Below are 21286 nucleotides of genomic sequence, written 5' to 3' on the forward strand. Positions count from 1 at the left end.
CGTTCAAATGTCATCTATGGTCAATGAACGTGGTATTATGTCATTATATGAATGGTGTTTTTGTGAATGATTATTTTATAGTTCAAAGTTAGCACTGCTGCTATTAAAATGCGTAATGCAGGCGAGACTGCCAGAGGCGTTCCACTTGTTTCCACTTGTCTTCCTTATTCCTGAAATGAAACTACGCTTCCCCAATCAGGGGAAGAGGGGAGGCTGGGATCGAGGGCTGGGCTTCACCCCCCCCCCCAAAAAAAAAAAAATAATAAATAAAAAAAATTCCAAATTAATGATTAAACTTTGTTCAAAAACATAAAAATGATCATATGATTGTGATTTTTTGCATGGTCAGGCCCCCCCCCCCCCCCCACTTTAAAAACCATCCTGCTGCCCCTGCCAATATAATGGCGAGTGAAACATAGTCTGCAGGCACAGACCCTCATTGGAACTTTGATCAACAAGTGTGCCTCCACGCAAAGACTAGCACATAGAAAACTTGCTGTTCCATAATGCTATAGACTGGAGTTTCAATCAGGAGTAGAAGTGCAATTCAGCGTGTAATTAAACAAACACCAGTTGATCTCCTGCCCAGCAGGTGACTGGCCCAAATGACCAGCTAGAGGGAGGAGAGTTCAGAGAGGGAATGTCATGGTAACAAACTCACAATGATTGATGTATAGCAAAATTTGTGCCCAACTTCCAAAGATGAAGCAGACCCAGAGCGAGAGAGCCTTCAGTACACAAGGCATGAGTAGGCTGCACATTCAGACCCATATTTCGAGTGAAGGGTTTGCCCAGCAGACTAAGTGAAACACGAGACTGTCCCAAGAGGGGGGGGGGGTGCTCTAGATCAATTGGGGATTCTCCAGCTAGCGAGCTAGCTAGCTAGGCACATGTTACACGCGCATTATATTATGCGCATATATATGTGCAATGCGTGAATCTAGATGGAGTGGGTATTCCCCGCATGCCGGAGACGATCTAGTCTGCTATGCAGACTCTGAATGGCTCGTGAGGTGGGATCTGCTACTGGTTTGCGAAGCAAACCAGCTTGAAAGGGCGAGCGTAGCGAGCCATTTCAGAGTCTGCTTCTTCTTTGGAAATCTTGTTCCCACGGTCAAAATAAGTCCCACCCACCCAAAATTTCAGAGAGCTTTCATTGGATAACTTCATCTGTCTATCAACCAAATTTTAGGACCCCTGAAGAGTATAGATAATCCCCTACTTTAACCACAGAGCCATGAGCAGCGGCCCGGAGCAGGGTTATTATATAATACCCTGGCTCAGGCCATCAGACAGTGTTTACATATGACATTCCACTGAGCAGCTGTATGTATGGCTCCATGGCCCAAACCAATACATTTCATATTATTATTGTGTACGCATGGTAGTGGATAGCTCTATGGTATTATGGTATTATCAACACTTTTCATCATATCAAACTCATTCAATCTTTATTTCACAAATAGGATAAAAATACAAGGAAACATCAAATAATGCGATTAGATAATAAAAATAAATTGCGTGGCTTCCCATGAAGGTAATATAACCTGTGAGGCTGGATCACCAGAACATAGTAAAAACACAACATTAATACAAAACAAAATCTCATATCATTATAATAATTAGTGCAGGAAAAAGGCGAAAAAAACAACAACACATTACAAAGAATACGAGTTGAGGGGTCTATACAGTACAAGTATGCATTGATATCAACTGTGAGAATTAATAATCATTTCCTAGAAAATTTGTATACTGTTTTCTAAAGGGAGATAAAAATTGTGAATTAGTTATTATTTGGGGAATCTCATTCCATTGTTTGGGACCTACATAACCCAGCTTCGTGACTAGACCTGATAGACCATAAATGAAATTTATTGGAAGAACGGGCATTATGGTTATGAACTTGATTACTGTATTGAAAAAAAATCTGAAAACTACATGGGTAGCAACCTCTGCTTGTACTTATACATAAATATTGTGAGTTCTTGCTTATTAATATCATAAGGACAGTTTCTTAAAGTTCAAGACCACCCCAGGAAAATGGGAAAATGCTGACTTGTACTGAAAAATCAAACTAGCATAAAGTGCTGAAAATTTCATCAAAATCGAATGTAAAATAAGAAAGTTATGACATTTCAAAGTTTCGCTTATTTTTAACAAAATAGTTATATGAACGAGCCAGTTACATCCAAATGAGAGAGTCAATGATGTCACTCATTCGCTATTTCTTTTGTTTTTTATTGTTTGAATTATAGAATATTTCAATATTTACGAATTTGACGATTATGACCTCCTTGCCTGAAGCACAAAATGTTAAAATAATGGAATTCCACGTGTTCAGGGAGGAATGAAACTTCATTTCACATGACAATGACAAGAAAATAAAAATATTTCGTATTTCATATAATAAAATACAAAATAAATAGTGAGTGGATGACGTCATAGTCTCCTCATTTGCATACCAGCCAGGATGTGCACATAATTTAAATTAAGCGAAACTTTGAAATGTCATGACTCTCTTATTTTACATCCGATTTTGATGAAATTTTCAGTGTTATGCTTGTTGGATTTTTCTCTTTTTATTCAAATCAACCTTTTTGTTGGGGTGGACTTGTGCATTAAAGGTCAAGTCCACCTCAGAAAAATGTTGATTTGGATCAATGGAGAAAAATCAGACAAGCACAATGCTGAAAATTTCATCAAAATCGGATGTAAAATAAGAAAGTTATCACATTTCAAAGTTTCGTTTATTTTTAACAAAATAGTTATATGAACGAGCCAGTTACATCCAAATGAGAGAGTCAATGATGTCACTCATTCGCTATTTCTTTTGTTTTTTATTGTTTGAATTATAGAATATTTCACTTTTTACGAAATTGACGATTATGACATCCTTGCTGAAGCACAAAATGTTAAAATAATGGAATTCCACGTGTTCAGGGAGGAATGAAACTTCATTTCACATGACAATGACAAGAAAATAAATATATTTCGTATTTCATATTATAAAATACAAAAGAAATAGTGAGTGAGTGATGTCATCGGTTCCTCATTTGCATACCGACCGAGATGTGCATGTAACTGTTTTGTAAAATGAAGCGAAACTTTAAAATGCCATATTACTTTCTTATCTTACATCCAATTTTGATGAAATTTTCAGTGTTATGGTTGTTGAAATTTTCTCATTTTGTTCAAATCAAGTTATTCTTGAGGTGGACTTGTCCTTTGAATAAATGCGCGGATAGTGCTAGGTAATGGAAATTGGTAATTATTCTAAGTTTCTTTTGAATTTTGAATATTGAGTCCAAATTCATATGAGGTTACATTGGTATTGCAATATTTTAAATAAGAGCAAATCATGGAATGGTATAAAGTTATCAGATTTTTATGAAGCAAACTACGCTTAAGTTTGTAAATTAAACCAGTATTCCTTAAAACATGTATCATAATGGTACTTAAACTCGAAATATTATCCAACTCAAAAACACCATTCTCATAGAGTTCAGAACTTGAATAATAGATAGTTTACAAAATGAAAATCTTAAATTTCAAGATTGTAAGTTTGTAAACTATCATACTTTAAATCAAACAGGATAGCTATGTTTTATTATTTTGTTCCTGTTTGGAATTAACTTCTAACCATAGTTTGTTGATTGGACCTTGGACCTTGTATGTATATTCACTTCTCCATGCTACTGTATTCAACCTGTTTTACTGTTATGTTTACAGCTCGGTTTGATATTAATTAGCCTTAATCAGCATAATTTAAGTTGTCATGCCCAGAAACATTCGTTCACCTTTGTATTGAAAGTGCTTTTATGCCAGCCATAATACCAGTGGTAAAGACGTACAGTTATGTATGTGACAAATCTGGTACTTTCAAACTCATAAGCATGCTGAATGACAATGTTGGCATTTTTTTTATATAAACTTAAATCGGATTTATTTGATTTAAATCAGATTTTTAAAATTTTAATATGATTTTTTTCTAACAGATTTTGTTTAAACAAAGCGCAAACACCCAAAATTTAACCCTTTACACTGACATCAATTTTAAGATCATACATTTCACCACTAAGAATATTCTTAACTATTTCATAATCAAATCCAGTCAAAATATAATTTACAGAAAATATTAAAGCCATGAATAGGCTGACATTTTCTGCTGTGTCTAAAGTGAATGTAGAGAGCTTCTACTGATTGGTTCAAAGGAACTGTCTTTGTACAGCTAATGCTGCAAAGTTGGTGTTCATTTTAAAACTCTGAACATTTAATGAGAATCAGTTTATTTGGAAGAATTCCATGACTCAGAGATTCAAATTCTCCAAAGAGAAACATTTTTTAAATCTTATTTTCAAGCCAATGATTGAAGATCATAATGTTAAAGAAAACTGCACTTATCTTTTGTTTGTTTCAACCCCAAGTTGTTCTTTGAGCCACAGTTGGAACAACTGTTTCAAAGCATTGGCTTGCAAAACTTTGACCGACTGCATTCAACCTTAAAGAAATGGACTGGGCTGAAAATATTCACATCTAAATATATAGAGTAAAATGATGAAAGTTTCACCAAAATTTGATGACAAATAATGAAGTTATTGTTTTTTTAAATTTATCAGTATTTTGTGAAAAACAGTTATATTTACATCGTCATGAATATTCATTTGGTGTCACATCCCATCTTTCCTTTTTCTTATATTACGAAATCATAATTATTTCAATTTTTCATACATGTGTAAATAATGTGTCTCCATTATGATGAAATAAGTTGCGGCAATAAATAACTAATGTACTTAATTAGTTCTCAAATCAATTTTTTTAGATCTTGGTTAATTCTTTTTTTAATAAACCTAATATCATATAATTATAATAAAAAGAACAAGTGGAGATATGCCACCATCAGCCCAACTAATGGATATTCATGAAGACATGCCTAGAAATGTTTCACCGGAAAGATGGAAAAGAAATCTTTAAAATTCAATAACTTTGTTATTTGTTATGCGATTTTGATCACATTTTCAGCATTTTGAATTTTACTCCTTTTTCAGTGAGATATAAATTTCTCCAGCCTGGACAATTCCTTTAAGTTCTTCTTTGAGCCATAGTTGGAACTATTGGACTATTTCAAAGCATTTGCTTGCAAATTTTTGACAAACCTGCAAGTTGATTTAAATGATTTCTTTCATAAACTTGAATACCAGTATTTGGCAGTTGTTAGAAGTTTCGCAAAAATAAGAAACGGGTTCCCTTATACTACTGTGTCGGCCTATTTATTTGAATAAGACATATAAAAGAATAAAATGATAAACTATGGGTGTAATGGGTCACCAGGGACATTGCAGAATTTTACTTTTATTGTACTCCATTCAAATCATTCACTTAAAAATGTACAAACATAAATCCTTTTGACAAAGGGCACTAAAATGTATAGTTGCTATGATTTAGTCATGTTAGTGCCCTTTGCCAAGAACATTCATACATTTTTAAAATAAAAATGTACATTTTACTGAATCTTTTTCAGTGAACTGGCTGAATGAAGCACAATCTCACTCAGAATGTCTGAACAGGCTTTTTCTAGTAGGATCCAAGGTTATAACCCATCCTGGCAAAATTTATGTTGAGATTCAGCCTAATAAGTTCAGAGTTCCTGAAGAAAGAAGAAAGTAGTTTTAAAGTTTTGCTTAATTTAAAAAAAACAGTTGTGGTTATATGCAAATCCTTGTCGGTATGCAAATGAGGGGACCGATGACATCACTCACTTACTATTTATTTTGTATTTTATTATGTGAAATATGAAATATTTTTATGAACAAAAAAAAATCATCCCCCCCCCCCTGAACATGTGGGATTACATTGTTTTAACATTTTGTAGTTCAAACAAGAGGGTCCTATTTTCTAAATTCGTAAAAATTGAAATATTGTATAATTCAAAAAGTAAAAATACAAAAGAAATAGTGAGTGAGTGACACCATCGACTCTCAGATTTTCACATCACTGAGGGCCTTTTCATAAAGCTGTTCACAAGTTCTTACGCGATAAATCATCGCCAATATACTATTTACCACAAGAAAGGATCACCAATCGTTCTTAAAGTCGCTCTTACGAACAGCTTTATTAAACACCCACCGGTTTGTGAAAAATAAGCAAAACTTTAAGATGTTATATTACTATTCTATTTTACAGCCAATTTTGATGTAGTTTCCAGCGTTATTCTTGTTTGATTTTTCTCTATTTTTATTCAATTAAATTTTTTTTCTGGGGTGGATATGACCTTTAAATCAATAATGATTTGAAAAAAAATAATCATCATAGTGATTTAAATCAGCCAATCCTGCTGAATGAACTGAATATGAAAACAATTAGCTTTGTCAACACATGCAATGTCGATGCCAAAGATGTGAAAGTTGCATATAGTTATGCCCGGGAGCTACATGTACATGCCTTGATGCTTTATTTACTAGTGCAAACTGCTTACATGGATAATTATTTTGTTTCCAAATATTAATTTGTTGGATTTGAATTGTGGAAAGTAGGTCAGATCTTTGTTGTCTGTTAAATATGTGCTTACCAGTTATATTGGCTGTATTGTATGCTATTTATATCATTTCATAGGCGGATCCAGGGTGGGCCCGAAGTGTCCGCCCCCCCCCCCTTATATTGGCAGAACTAAAAGAAGGAAAAAGGCGGAAATAAAAAAGAAAAAGAAGGGAGAAGAGAGAAGAAAAAAGAGAAGAAAGACAAGAGAATAAGATAAGGTCAGGGGAACTCCGGGAAAATAACAAAAATATGTAAAATTTTCGCTCCCGCTTCGCGCTGACATTGCCTGTTCGATGAGATACATATCTTATTTCAGTTCGGACATCGAGCTTTCATTATTTTGTTTTACAAATGATTTTTTTTCATAAGTGCTTTGTAAAATGTCCGTTTTATGGTGTGAATATCAACATTTTCAGCTTTCGCTGTGCGTTCGCATGATGTAATTTGTCAAGTACTGTACATATTGTCTTTGTGTATTACATTAAAGTTTCAAAATATCCCTTCTGAGGTGTCTGATTGTGAAAAAGTAGGCATATGAGCTAGCGCTCTGCGCTAGCATTTTTGATTGGTAGGTCCAGTATACCTGTATATTAATTCTATTACACACTACTTAAAATCCCCTTTTTATGGGATTTCATAAAACATGTAAAAACTTAGAGTCGGCTTGCGATTTGCGTTTGCATGAATTGTTGAATGGTGCATCCTATTCATAATACAATGTGCTTTAATATGTCCAGTTTTCAGGCCGCAATATCAACAAGTTTCACGCTCTGTATTAGATACGGAATAAAATAATAACACTTTTATGAATTCCAAATATCTAAATTGTCTGTTTTTCAGAATAGAATATCGACAAGTTTCTATGATTTTGATGTGATGAACAGTGTATATTTCAGGGGACGTGGAATGGTTTTCAAAGTGGGGGCTGATGACGAAAAAAAAAATCACAATCATATATACATGTATGGTCGTTTTTACGATTATGTACACGGCTTTGGAACTGGGTCCCCCCCCCCTTGCTTCCGCGGCCTCTGTATTTCATGTGCAATGGCGATGTCTGAATCTCATCTCAAGAAATATGTATACAATTTTCTTTATTTGATATTAGCCATAAAACAAAACATCAACACATTCACAATAGGCTTAATGAAGACAGAAAACATTTAAGTCGAAAGAATAGAATTACATGTATGAAGAAAATGTGAAGCTAAATGTTAATGGCAGGGCAAACAAGACTTAATTTATTAAGATGTGAGAAGGAAGGAAAAGAAGAGAAAGAGACAAGAGGACAGGGAAAGAAATAAAAGAATACAGAAGGAAGGAAGGAAGGGCAAGAAATTAAGAGAGAACAAGTCATCGCTTACATAGTTTCTTATCTTTGAAAACGGTTCTGTACATTAATCAATCGGTTCCATTATAATGTAGAAATGATAAAGATACATAATTTAAAAACAGGATATTTAAGGAAGGGAAGAATGAGAGAGCAAGTGAAAGAAAAACGAAAAATAAAAATAAGAAAGAAGGAAAGGAAAGAATGAAAGAGTAAAAGAGAGAGAGAGAAAGAGAAAAAAATGGAAAGAGAAAGGAAGGAAAGAGTTAATGAATGAATGAATTAATGAATGAATGAAAGAAAGAAAAAGAAAGTAAGGGGGTCACAGGAAAAGAAGAAGAGAAAAAAGAAAGAAAACAGAAGAGAAGAAAGAAAGAGGAAAAGAAAAAATCAAGAAGAATCAAAGGGAAAAAAGGAAAACGAAAAAGAAGAAAGAAAGGAAAAGAAAGAAAGGGCAATGTTTATTTTTATGTTACTTATTAGGCCCAATTACATGACGGGGGTGATCTTCTACATATTCATATTCTGTATACACGTTCCTCTGTTATAGAAGATATTTCCAAGGAGATATCACCTCTAACTCCTTGATATTTCAAAGTATAACACATATGTATCTACCCATGTATGTATAGCCATGGACCTATATACCTGTAGCAAGCCCAGAATGTGAAAGAGAATGGCCTTATTTGTATACATTCCACAAGATAAGAAATGGTCATAACAGCTGGATCCTAATCCCTCTCTTGCCCCTACTTCCACAAATCTGCTGTCAATCATGGTATCTACTGGCAACGGAGGGTTTCAGCAAGCTCCGCCTCACATCCACGTTTCGTGGATGTGGCTCAAAGAAGTTGTAGACCCACTTCTGCAGCCTCAGTAGACCTAGTCTGCTATGCAGACTCGTTGAATCAGCTAAGGTACACACACTGCAGATGTGGGTCTACATTTGTAGACTAGAGACGATCGGCGATCAAGCATTGAGAATTTGAGATTACATTCTGGCTGAAAATGTCGGTATTATCCCAGATTATTTCGATTGTAAAGTTTGCAAAGCAGGTTCATGATGCTGTTGAAGAAGTCCAAAGATTTAAGGAAAGGAGTAGGACTCTTAACAAATATGTTGAACTTATAGTTCAGCCGTTAGAAATCCTGCGAGAGAAATGTTCGCCGGAGGAGCTTGAAAGGCATCGCCCAAGTCAACCGGGTGGGTCCGGAGACGCTGCCGATGGTAGCGAACGCCCCTGGAAACCGTAAGCAAGCTTTTTTACTTTGGCAATTATCTTCACGAAGTTTCATACTGTTAATATAGCCCAGAAGGTAGCCATAGATAGGCTGCCACAGTTAACAAATACATAGGTATCTGATGTTCGAGGTTTGGGTACCAACCCGGGGGGGGGGGGGGCACTCGACCAAAAAAGTGGTGGGGGTGTGCCGCGGGCGAGACAAAAAACGGGGGCCTTGGAGCGGGCTTATTGTAAAAAGGAGGGTCCTCGGAACGGGCTTCGGAACGACAAATGTTTGTGAAAACGGGGGTCCTTGGAACGGATCGCCAGCGTGTGAGCGCGTATGCATCCCTACGGAACGGTCATGCGTGCATGATGCAGCTAGCGCGGCCTCCCCCGGGGAGCTCTGCGGCCGCTTTTCACCCAAATTGCAGCTCATTCAACGCGATCGGAGCGCGGGGTAACGAAAAATATGCGAAGCTTTGGAGCGGATTTCTCTCTTCTTTTTTCTCGATAAGAATAAAATGCTATGCCTTGGAGCGGCTTTCTTTGTTCTTTTTCTCAACAAGGCAAAAATGCTATGCCTTGGAACGGAAATTTGAGTGTAAAAATGGGGGTCCCCTCCGCGGCACATACCCACTATGCATTATATACTGAGTGCCCCCCCCCCCCCCGGGGGTACCAACAACACTCAAAATCAAACTTAAAAAAGTAAAGGAAAAAAAAAAATGACAATTGACATCATGCACCGGCCACCTCACTTTTTGGGACTGCATCATACACTCATGCGAGGTTAATTCCAATACTACTCAAGGTTCCAACTCGGCACTCAGTATATAATGCGTGGTGGATATCGCTCATTCAATGAACAAGGTTATGAGTTATGATATAACCTTGTTCTCAGTTACATCTCTCTATGTGTGGCAAAATAAGGTTGACAATGTTTGGATTATTTTTTCTTTTTCTTTGGGAAAAATGATTGATTTTTTTACATTGTCAGTTTCCATTTGATTACAGCTTTATATTACTTTCCTCCAATAGAGGGTGTTCAGAATTTTGGTCACAAAAGTGATATTTTAATGATTTTTTTTAAAGTGTGTGCTTAATACAGCATTGGCGTACCATAGTCCTACCTGTAGATTCTCCACAGGCAGGATGGTAGCAGTGAACAAGTGGTGGGTATGTGGGGGACCCAATTTTTTTAAAGAGGCATAGCATTTTTATCTTGTTGAGAAAAAGAACAAAGAAAGCCGCTCCATAGCATAGCATTTTCTTCTTTTCGAGAAAAAAATTTGTTCCATAGCTGTGCATATTTTTTTTCGTTACGCCGTTCTGGCTGCATTGATCCGCTACAATGAGAATATGCCTGTTCCATATAGGGATGCATGCACTCACACACTCACACAACATGCGAGGTTAGTAATACTGAAAGGGGTAGAATACCTGAACAAGAACCAGACTTCAGACAGGATAGTTTTAGAGTCACACAATAACATTAAAAGGCTTTATTCTACAGATAACTCATAACCAAGACCATAGCTTTAGCAGCTTTTCCAAAAGTCCCACTCCCCTCCCTTACATGTATCAAGCAGTCCTCAGTAATATATATGAAAGCTTCTAGTGCAAACAATACTGTGTATGTCTGTAAACCCTTACACTCTCCCCCACTAAAATAACCCTATGGGTTTTTATTAACCACAATGAATCATCAAACAATCCAAAAACAATCCATAAAAATCTTCCTTGTCCAGTAACATCCAATCCTGCTGACAACGCCAAATGAAAGGGGTAGAATACCTGAACAAGAATCAGACTTCAGACAGGATAGTTTTAGAGTCACACAATAACATTAAAAGGCTTTATTCTACACTACAGATAACTCATAACCAAGACCATAGCTTTAGCAGCTTTTCCAAAAGTCCCACTCCCCTCCCTTACATGTATCAAGCAGTCTTCAGAAAGCTTCTAGTGCAAACAATACTGTGTATGTCTGTAAACCCTTACAATACTAACCTCGCACAACGCATGTGGTTTCATAGTGGACTTTGACGTTTTCATTCATCACACGAATATGAGGGAATGAAAAACGCCAAACGTTTCAGTATTTCTCCACTATCGTATTATTATTTTAATAATTTAAGTTTGTTTTAAAAATGAATTGGAAATTGTTTATAAAAGTGTTTTTATCGCTTACCTCCAAGTCTCAACCAGGATACTCCGTTCGATCCGTCCTTAATACTGCGGTGGAAAGTACGCAAACAACAAGCGAAAAGCAATTTTTCGTATCGAACATTCTCAATTCAAGTCGTCAGCGCATAATAGGAAATTGTACCAAAAATCAACAGGTTGCATCTCATGTATATACTTATTGGTAAAGTACGCCATCTTTTGACAAGATGATGATGAAAGTGGATTGAACGAGCAAGAAAATAATGCTGATCGCCTAGAATGCAGCTAGCTTGCAAGACCGTAAACAAAGGTACGGTAGGCACTTAAGAACCAAGTTTGAAAGGACACTTGTAAAATTACGTCACTGTCGCGATGAATATTCATTAGATCGTGGTCGTGCGTGTTCAATACAAACTCTCTGCATGCATGCACTCAGTGTGTATTGAACACGCACGACCACGATCTAATGAATATTCATCGGCGAGAGTGACATAATTTTACGAGTATCCTTTCAAACTTGGTTCTTAAGTGCCTACCGGCTTGGTGAATAATATCGCGCGCCCTCTTTAGGCAAAAATTGATATCCACGCTGAGCAGAAGTTATCTACGTGAAGATCACGAAAAATGCTCTTATTTTATTAAAAAAAACAGCAAAGAGAATTCAACGAACGATCCATATGGTTCGGTAAGTGTTATAGAACAAGTAGAATTCTTAGCTATGATGTAAAGTCATAGTTATTTTCGTAAAAAGGGTGTGAAAGATTCGCGTGCACCAGGTGCATATGTATCCTTCACACACGAGACGATTTGAAACCATGATTGGCACTCACATGCAGGCAACCCTTCCAATTCAAGGACCCCCATTTTCACAAACATTTGTAGTTCCGAGGACCATCCTTTTTACAACAAGCCCACTCCAAAGCCCCTGTTTTTTGTCTCGCCCACGGCACATACCTACCACTTTTTTTGTCGAGTACAATTTAGATCTAATTCAGTTTATTCTTACTTTACTGAACTATATGAATCCACAATTTTGCTCTTCTTTCTCTTTCTATAAAAATGATGATAGACATGATATAGAGAGGGCGCTAACTAGCTTCAGTCCATATCAAAATAACAGCGAAACCATGCATTGCCAAGCAAAGCGATTTTTGATTGAGAATTTGAACAATGATGTCGAATTCAAAGGTGAAATACAGCCATTCCTGATTGTGAAAGTTGGAAAAGCGGTGAGTATGTTGACTTCGCAATGTGGTTGAGAGAATTGCTATGACATATGCGAATAATTACTGGTGTGGAAATTCTCTCGAAATCGGCAGTTGGGAAACTGCATTAGCGCCGAATTGTCTCAGGTTCTCTGGGAAAAACATAACATTAGCTCTTACATATAATTTTAATGATTCATTCTTTTTATGTGCAGTAATAGTGCAGTGTTATTCATGTCCTCTTTTATTACCGGTCTTTTTCATTCCACAGAATGCTCCTCGAGTTCCAAAACTGTATTGAGCGTATCCTGAAATTCCTGAAGAAACTCTCAAATCAGTGGTGGATTACGAAAATCTTTAAGAAGGATGGGATTCGTTATACATTTGATGGCTTTAACAATAGTCTAATGACCTTGGGGCAAGGCCTTATTTTATCACTTCAGGTCAGTTTTCTTTTTTTTCTACCAGCATATAGCAGGAGCCGTATTTTTGGATGGGGGCAGTTGTGATGGTTGGTGGCAGAGTCAACATAGCCATAAGGTTTACTTTTTTAAATTCATGTTATAACTTTGAAATTGTGGACTTAATTGATGGAAATTAGGAATGAAGGGTTTCCCTAGTCGCTGATTATTTGAAATTTCAGGTTGCAAGCACGATTAAGGTCAAATGTCATATAGGGTCATTGAAATTTGAATTTATTTAACAAAAATTCAAGATTTTGAAAATACAAAATTCCTTATTCCATGTGATTTTACATAATGGTTATCAAATTTGCGAATGGATTCATGTAATTTCAGATTTTGAGTCAAGGTTAATTCTAATTTCAGATCAAATTCAATGAAGCTTATGTGAGATGGTTATTGGAGTTTAAAAGTCATTGAGGTCAATGAATTGAAGCTTGCTTTTATCAAAATATTTTTCTCTCTCTAATTTTGAACATCATTTACATGTATCTTGTATTGTTTGGGGGTGGTCATATTTCATGAAGCTTGTACATTTATATAGTTTCAGCAAGTTTGTGAGTAAAATTTCAGCCCATTTGATCAAGGTCAAACTCAAAGGTAAGGTCAGGTTTGCATCTTTCTTGAATCTCAATACTTTCAAACATCAAAAATCACACTTTTCTAGGGACACATTATTTTATTGATGTAACAATTAGGAAATTAACCAAAAGAGGATGCGCTGAGGCTAGTCCACAGGACATAGGCCTAAACAATGTTGTCCTCTGATGGCCTTTGAGTTTATTGAATTGTATTCATTCAAATGGTGTAAAACCAGAGCAGCGGTTTATCAATTGCAATATCAAAAAGTCAACAATGCTGCTATATTTAATTGTATTTAATAGGCAGAATAAAAGAAATTATATGTACAAATCTGTCCAACATCTTTTAAATAATTATTATTTAATGTTGATTTTGCTTGGTTGGGCGGGGGCGTGCTTTTTTTCTCATATCAAGATTCTGCCCCTTCTAAGTAATTTGCTCATGACTTTCCCTCCCCTTTGTACAACTCCCTCCTGCTATTTTGTTGTTCCTGCAATTATAAATGTTATTATTTGATTTACCAGATTTTCACGATTATAATTTTATTCATAAATCTATTTTTTTTTTCCAGACAGAATTCAGGACATTGTTCACTGATGAGTTAGTAAAGCAGTGGGAAACCACCTTCAATCTGCTCAACTTATTGCAAAATGATGTGAACGATATAAAAGCAGATCAGAAAACTCAAGGTACGGTACATTATGTAAAGTAATTTTGGTGAAATCAGTGTTGAGTCAGAACAGGCGGGCAAACAGGCTCTTGGTCCTTTCTGTTGAGCCCAAGTTTGACTTTATTAGGACCAGTACCCCAAAGAAAATATGAAAATTGTATAAACCTGGTTTAGATATCTCACTGTTCATATTAAATATTTAACATTGTATGAAAATTGGTCAACAATAATCCACACAAGTACTTGATTGGATGAAGAAGAAATATAGTGAGAGTTTCTAAGAAATAATGGGAAAAAAGGGTTTGCTTTCAAGAGTTCACTCTTTAAAGCATAATAATTATAACGCAGGTCTTGTATAGTGCATATCACATTATTTCATAACGTCCCTACGCGCTTCCAAAGGACTACTTGGATATTATTACTCTGACTTTAGCCCCGCAGCCTTTTACAGCACGGTGGCATTTCAAGGAATAAATTCCTGCCAGGTACCCATTCACCTCACCTGGGTTGAGTACAGCACAATGTGGATGAATTTCTAGCTGAAGGAAATAACGCCATGGCTGGAATTCGAACCCACTACCCTCTGTTTCAAAGTCAGAATCTAATCCACTTGACCCCAACGCTCCACATATGCACACTGCATCCTAGGTGAAATTTCCAAGCAGCCTGGCAAAATGGTGTCAAAAAACCCTTGTCTTTTATTTATTTTTATTCAATTTTGCAAGTGTAAAGAGGAAGAATTTGTCTTGTAGTAATTGATTATTTGATTTTTAATTTTTGAAGACCAAATTCTTATTTTCAATATTTACAGAGAACTTTCTATGGCTACTTATGGTTGGCTTTTCGGTGGCTGGTCATGAATGATATTCTCTGAATTTTCTCTCAAACAGGTGTGGATATAGCAGACACAAAGGAAATGGTCAAGGAAATAAAAATGCTCCAGCAAGTAAAAAAACCCACAGAAAATGGTAAATTCAAGAAAAATCTATTAAGATTTGTAAAAAAATAAGTTAGTATTTAAGTGTTCAATTCTTGGTATGACTATGTGTGAGCAGTTTTATCATTTCTTCAACCAAAAAAAATCACCATGACAGGTTGATTTGCTGAGTTACAAAACTATTTCGAGAGAGAGAGATAGGGTACCATATTCAAAATGGCTATATTGTTGGTGGAGATCTAATCAGTTCTGACATAGTTTTCATAAACTGAGTATTGTGAAATAATGAAATACTGGCTGAAAAATGGAGAATGCTGTTATAGCATGTATTGCTCTGAAAGAGACCCATCTAGCGGTAGAATGCCGTGCCTGTTACAACTGAAATTTTGGAGCGATTATCTTATTACAAGATCTTTTTTTTTGCTACAGGACTACTTCTCGTACTATAAAAAGTAACATTTTGATTAATTTTTCAGGGTTCCCAGCCAGCCCATCAGGGAAAATTATTTTACTTTTTTATCGTGCCCACAAGAGGTGAAGGCGAGACTTACAATTAGGGATCCAAATGTTGTCCGTCCGTCACAAACCTAATGACACATAACTCCACAACCGTAAGTTGCTTTTCGACCAAACTTGGATGGTAGATGGACTTGGGGGACCTGCATGTTATGCTGCAGTCGGAGGTCACATGGTAAGGTCAAAGGTCATTTTCAGGTCAACGTTAAAGTTTACATGCAAGACTCTCATAAGACACCTAACTCCGCAACCGTAAGTCACTTTTCAACCAAACTTGGATGGTAGATGGACTTGGGGGACCTGCATGTTATGCTGCAGTTGGAGGTCACATGGTAAGATCAAAGGTCATTTTCAGGTCAACGTTAAAGTTTACATGCAAGACTCTCTTACGAGACCTAACTCCGCAACCGTAAGTCGCTTTTCGACCAAACTTGGATGTTAGATGGACTTGGGGGACCTGCATGTTATGCTGCAGTCAGAGGTCGCATGATAAGGTCAAAGATCATTTCAGGGCAACGTTAAAGTTTACATACAAGACTCTCGTAAGACACCTAACTCCGCAACCATAAGTCACTTTTCAACCAAACTTGGATGGTAGATGGACTTGGGGGACCTGCATGTTATTGTTGTGTTGGGATCGTTTATCTCTTAGTTGGGAGCATCAATAACCACGCAGGAACGTTCGATGTACATTTCAATCAAGAAACTTTATTAATCATCAATCTTCAGCAATATTACATGTAGAGTTGAAAAGCATATCACAACGTACGACGATGTAGATCTTAACTCTGTGATGATCTTAACTTATCTCCTCTCAACCCTTGGGTGTACACTCAATATATATTAAAGCTTCTACACAAATTATAATCCAAGGGTTTGGATATAGGACTAAAGGGGGTTTAATTATTGGGAAGGGGAAGGCAGTTCTTTGTTCTCTGATTGGAGTTTGTTTGACTATGAACAATTAGGGTTTTAATGGCTTGGATTAAATTAATGAATAAGGGTTCTGAGAAGGGGGTTGAAAAGGATGGTTCTGAGAAGGGGGCATATACATTATGAAGTCTAAACTGTGTATATGTAGTGATTCATACAATCACTACATTACATCCCCTTTCTTTGGAAAATTGAGGCTCCCCTCCTTGTGGGAAAAAAAATTATCAAAGAAAGCAAATTCAGAGGAATAGATACCATGGGTTCAATGAACTATATACATTATAAAGTCAATACAAAGAAATAGAAACGAAAATATATACAACATAGAGTAAATACAGAAAAATAGAAAAGAAAACGATAAGTGAAACATTGACCATTGTTCCGTGTTCTCTTACGCTCATTCTCTCTCCCAAACAAATACTTCAAACTATTTACAGTAAATTCATAGTAAATAATTAGCATAAATCTTTCCATTATTGTGGTAACGATAAACTTAGACATAATGCCAACCTTACTCAAAAATTCAAAACATAAATTTCATTTTTCAGAAACCAGTGCAGATTCAAGTACTTAAAGTGATTGGTTAACATTGGTTGACTTTTAAAAAATCTGAGCTAGAAGTTCACACTTGTCTTTTGTGTCATAGATATGTTACAAAAATGAAGCCCAGAAAAAATTGCATTCGAACATAATAATTTAGTGCTTCAAAAATTGAAATATAATGTGACCGGAAACACCATCTTAATTTCATCCCATACACTTATGTATACTATTTAGGCGTCTTATAGACGCCTATTTACAAAATCAGAGTTTGCCTTGTAGTTTTAGCTTTTCATTCTCAATAATGGTTGTTTTCAGGGTTTATTAGTTCTAATCCATGCACTTGTACACATGTTTCTTCTTGGTTTGAGAATTTTTTAAATCAGCTGCTCACAAAGTTAAACAATACCTTTAAACTAAACAAAATTAATCACAAATTGTGCAGACTTATGCACTTAAAAGACAAAGTAAAATGCAGAGAAAAAGAAAAACTAGAATGACAATCAATAACAATAATGTAGTATGTTTCAAATATTCTTATTACTAGCCAAGGAAATTCAGCAATGGATAACAAATGTTTTTATAATGTAAGTGAAACAAATCTGGTACAGTTGTAGGTTTAAGTTATGTAGATACCAATGTCCTGTATATGTAATAATTTACAATCAATATATAAGCCAAGTTTGCTAGTGTGTCTCTCTTTACACCGCTATCGACCATTAATTAATAAATTCCCATCATACTCTGATGATAGACAAAACCAAAGATACAAATGTGATATTCCAACATGATTATATATAAGAAAAACAGGTGCGCTCTAGGTATTGAAAGTGTGTCTATGTCCAAATAGGCCATATTATACTTCATACGAAGCATCAACATAGAAACCTGAGTCACTAACAACCTAACCTGTCAAATATCTCTTTTTACAATCATATTTAATGAAAAAAAAGTTTAACAAGTAATTCAAACTTGTTTAGTATCACTAACAAGAGTATGTTTAAACCTTGTTATGTCATTAAAATGATGATCTATGATATATAACTTTGTTCATGAACAAAATGCATTCTAACACGTGTTCAATTCAACACATCAACAAACATACCGTCATCAAGATTTTAACTACAAACTGCTTGTAGATATATACAGGTCTTATTCAAACCATTATGACTGGGAACAATATCTAGGAAGTAAACTCTTCCAAGAATAAGAAAGGTACAATATATCTATAAAATTACAATAGGGTATACACTATTATAAAGAGATTAAAGCTTACGCATACAAAGACTTGTAAAATCTTGCTGGGGACCCTGTTATTGGTATTTGTCTATTAGTCAATATGTCATTAATTAAATCATCTGTGCCCCTATACAAATCGACATTCCACCAAAATCTTACTTGTTTGGTGGTGTTATTAAGGCTTTGGTCGAATGAGGTTAGTAATTGTAAATGTCCATTCTTAAAACGTCCTCTATGTAGAGTCATGTTCTTATCAATGGGGGCATTCACAAGCATTTCAAACTGTTTTTCCAGGTCGGTCTTTGTCAAAGGTCTGGGGGCAGCTATACCATTGTTGTCCGCTATTGCATGCAAGTAATCTGAATCATGGATTGGGTCTGATAATTGGGTACACATAATTTGCTCAGCATTGAACTCTGGAAGTTTCTCATCATTCTCATTGATGAAGTTCACTGATGGTTTTTCAGTGTTTTGTTTCCTTTGTTCTTGAGCAGTTGTGTTCTTCCCTAAAGCTTCCTTGATACTTGTAAGATTCCAGAAAATAGTGATGTCACCAAAGTAGTTTCTATACACTCCGCAACAATATTATATAAATCGATCAATTTGTGAGCGGTGGGCGTCCTCATCATAGGGAAATGTGCTTCTATTTTCACTTCAAATTCCGAAGTATATTTATGTCATAGGATTACGCACCAAATCTTCTATATGAGTTTCACTCCTAATTTGCTCTGATAATGTCTTAATGGTCATTTTCAAGTACATTCAAACTTGACAAGTTTAATGCTATACACAAAGCGGTAAAATACTAAAAGAAAATAATAAAAGCCAAAATAAAATTGTATTTCTTGACACATTAGGACTATGTGTAGTCCAGTATCACTCATCACTGGAAAATGCTTTGCTTTACATGTTAATGTTAACCAAATACAACATCATCATGATTTTGATTGAAAAATAAAAATTCTTGCTTCATAATGTCATTAACCTTGATTACATCACATCCAATGTTGTTTGAGAAATAATGAAATATCATATGTTACATAAACTTAGTTAATCCTTATCTAGCTCAGTATTTGAAAGTGTCAATGTCAATGACTTCGTCTTAAGTTTTAAAGGTGGTTTATTTTTCATCGTGGTCAATTTTAAATGAGACTGGTTAGAGTCAGTGTTTGTCAAATATTGCTATTTCCAATGTCAAATCAAAGGATAAAGATGATGTTATCATAACAAATTAATGTAACTGTGTACAATGAAAATACATTTATGCGCATGTAATGGACATTAAATCAAATATAGCCTCTCGCACTCTCTCATATGCCAGTGGAACAATAAAGAAAATGGTTTCACTTACCGATCAGAGATGAAGAATATAACTCAAAAGAATGATTAAAATGTAGTCTTAGCACAATTAAAGTAATGTCCAGTGTTTGATATATTCGGGGAAGAGTCAAAGTTATTCATTCTATAATTCAAGATTTATGTTGTTGTAGTGGTGATCTGCGTCTTTGGCGTTGACGATGGCGTCTTGTCATGTTTCCAGTTAGATTCATTGTCATCTGTGTTGTCATCGATGTCCTTGTCCATACTGTTCCTCCGTCTGTATCTTCCGTCTGTTCATCCGTCTTTGTCTTCCGTCTGTGTGTTTCTGTAGTGCGGTAATTGTAGTCATCGATTTTTGTCATCCGATGTAGCTCAGGATCTAACAGGGGTTCATGCCGGTGCTAACACATGTAGGATAGATGGTATCTTAACTGTCTTTTCATGAGAGCAATTCTCAGTCTTTTCTCGAAGCACATAGCCATGTTAATGAAGTATTTTTCAATTAGAAAACCGGGTTCTCCGCCATGTTGTGTTGGGATCGTTTATCTCTTAGTTGGGAGCATCAATAACCACGCAGGAACGTTCGATGTACATTTCAATCAAGAAACTTTATTAATCATCAATCTTCAGCAATATTACATGTAGAGTTGAAAAGCATATCACAACGTACGACGATGTAGATCTTAACTCTGTGATGATCTTAACTTATCTCCTCTCAACCCTTGGGTGTACACTCAATATATATTAAAGCTTCTACACAAATTATAATCCAAGGGTTTGGATATAGGACTAAAGGGGGTTTAATTATTGGGAAGGGGAAGGCAGTTCTTTGTTCTCTGATTGGAGTTTGTTTGACTATGAACAATTAGGGTTTTAATGGCTTGGATTAAATTAATGAATAAGGGTACTGAGAAGGGGGTTGAAAAGGATGGTTCTGAGAAGGGGGCATATACATTATGAAGTCTAGTCTGTGTATATGTAGTGATTCATACAATCACTACATTACATTATACTGCAGTCGGAGGTCACATGGTAAGATCAAAGGTCATTTTCAGGTCAACGTTAAAGTTTACATGCAAGACTCTCTTACGAGACCTAACTCCGCAACCGTAAGTCGCTTTTCAACCAAACTTGGATGTTAGATGGACTTGGGGGACCTGCATGTTATGCTGCAGTCAGAGGTCGCATGATAAGGTCAAAGATCATTTCAGGTCAATGTTAAAGTTTACATGCAAGACTCTCTTATGACACCCACATGCAACTCCGCAACTGTAAGTCACTTTTCAACCAAACTTAGATGGTGGATGTAGGCCACCTGCATGTTTTGCTGCAGCCATGGTAACGTCAAAGGTCATTTTCACGTCAACATTAAAGTTTACGTGCAAGGCTCTTAAGACAAGTGTTATTCCATGCCAGTCATTTTACAATGAAGTTTCCATAATATTCTGTTGCTTGCCCTCGCAAATCAGGATATGGTTATTTTCATAAGTGGGCGAGACACAAAATTGCTTTTCCCATGTTTCAGGGAAAAATCATAGAATTTGATCTTAAAATTTGAGGTAATTGGGAAAATGTCTCAAATAAGGGGAAAATCAGGGAATTTTGATTGTCCAAACATTCATATGCA

The 21286-nt window shown here is 35.8% G+C and overlaps 1 protein-coding gene across 3 annotated transcripts in view; it reads left to right on the forward strand.

Moving 5' to 3' along the window:
- The first annotated feature begins 881 nt into the window (after positions 1 to 881).
- The window catches only part of LOC121427239 (probable tyrosine-protein kinase DDB_G0290471), a 35887-nt gene continuing 15482 nt past the window's right edge, over positions 882 to 21286 (forward strand). For 2 of the 3 annotated variants that reach the window (XM_041623551.1, XM_041623553.1), the window contains exons 1-5: positions 883 to 970; positions 8821 to 9114; positions 12733 to 12904; positions 14076 to 14193; positions 15065 to 15142. In XM_041623551.1, coding sequence (XP_041479485.1) covers positions 8873 to 9114; positions 12733 to 12904; positions 14076 to 14193; positions 15065 to 15142 — 610 coding nt within the window. In that variant the 5' untranslated portion in view covers positions 883 to 970; positions 8821 to 8872. Of the gene's footprint in view, positions 971 to 8820; positions 9115 to 12732; positions 12905 to 14075; positions 14194 to 15064; positions 15143 to 21286 lie in introns of all 3 variants that reach the window. The other variant, XM_041623552.1, reaches the window with a different exon arrangement.

The sequence above is a fragment of the Lytechinus variegatus genome, chromosome 14 (genome assembly GCF_018143015.1).
Source record: "Lytechinus variegatus isolate NC3 chromosome 14, Lvar_3.0, whole genome shotgun sequence".
In the NCBI taxonomy this organism is placed as follows: Eukaryota; Metazoa; Echinodermata; class Echinoidea; order Temnopleuroida; family Toxopneustidae; genus Lytechinus; species Lytechinus variegatus.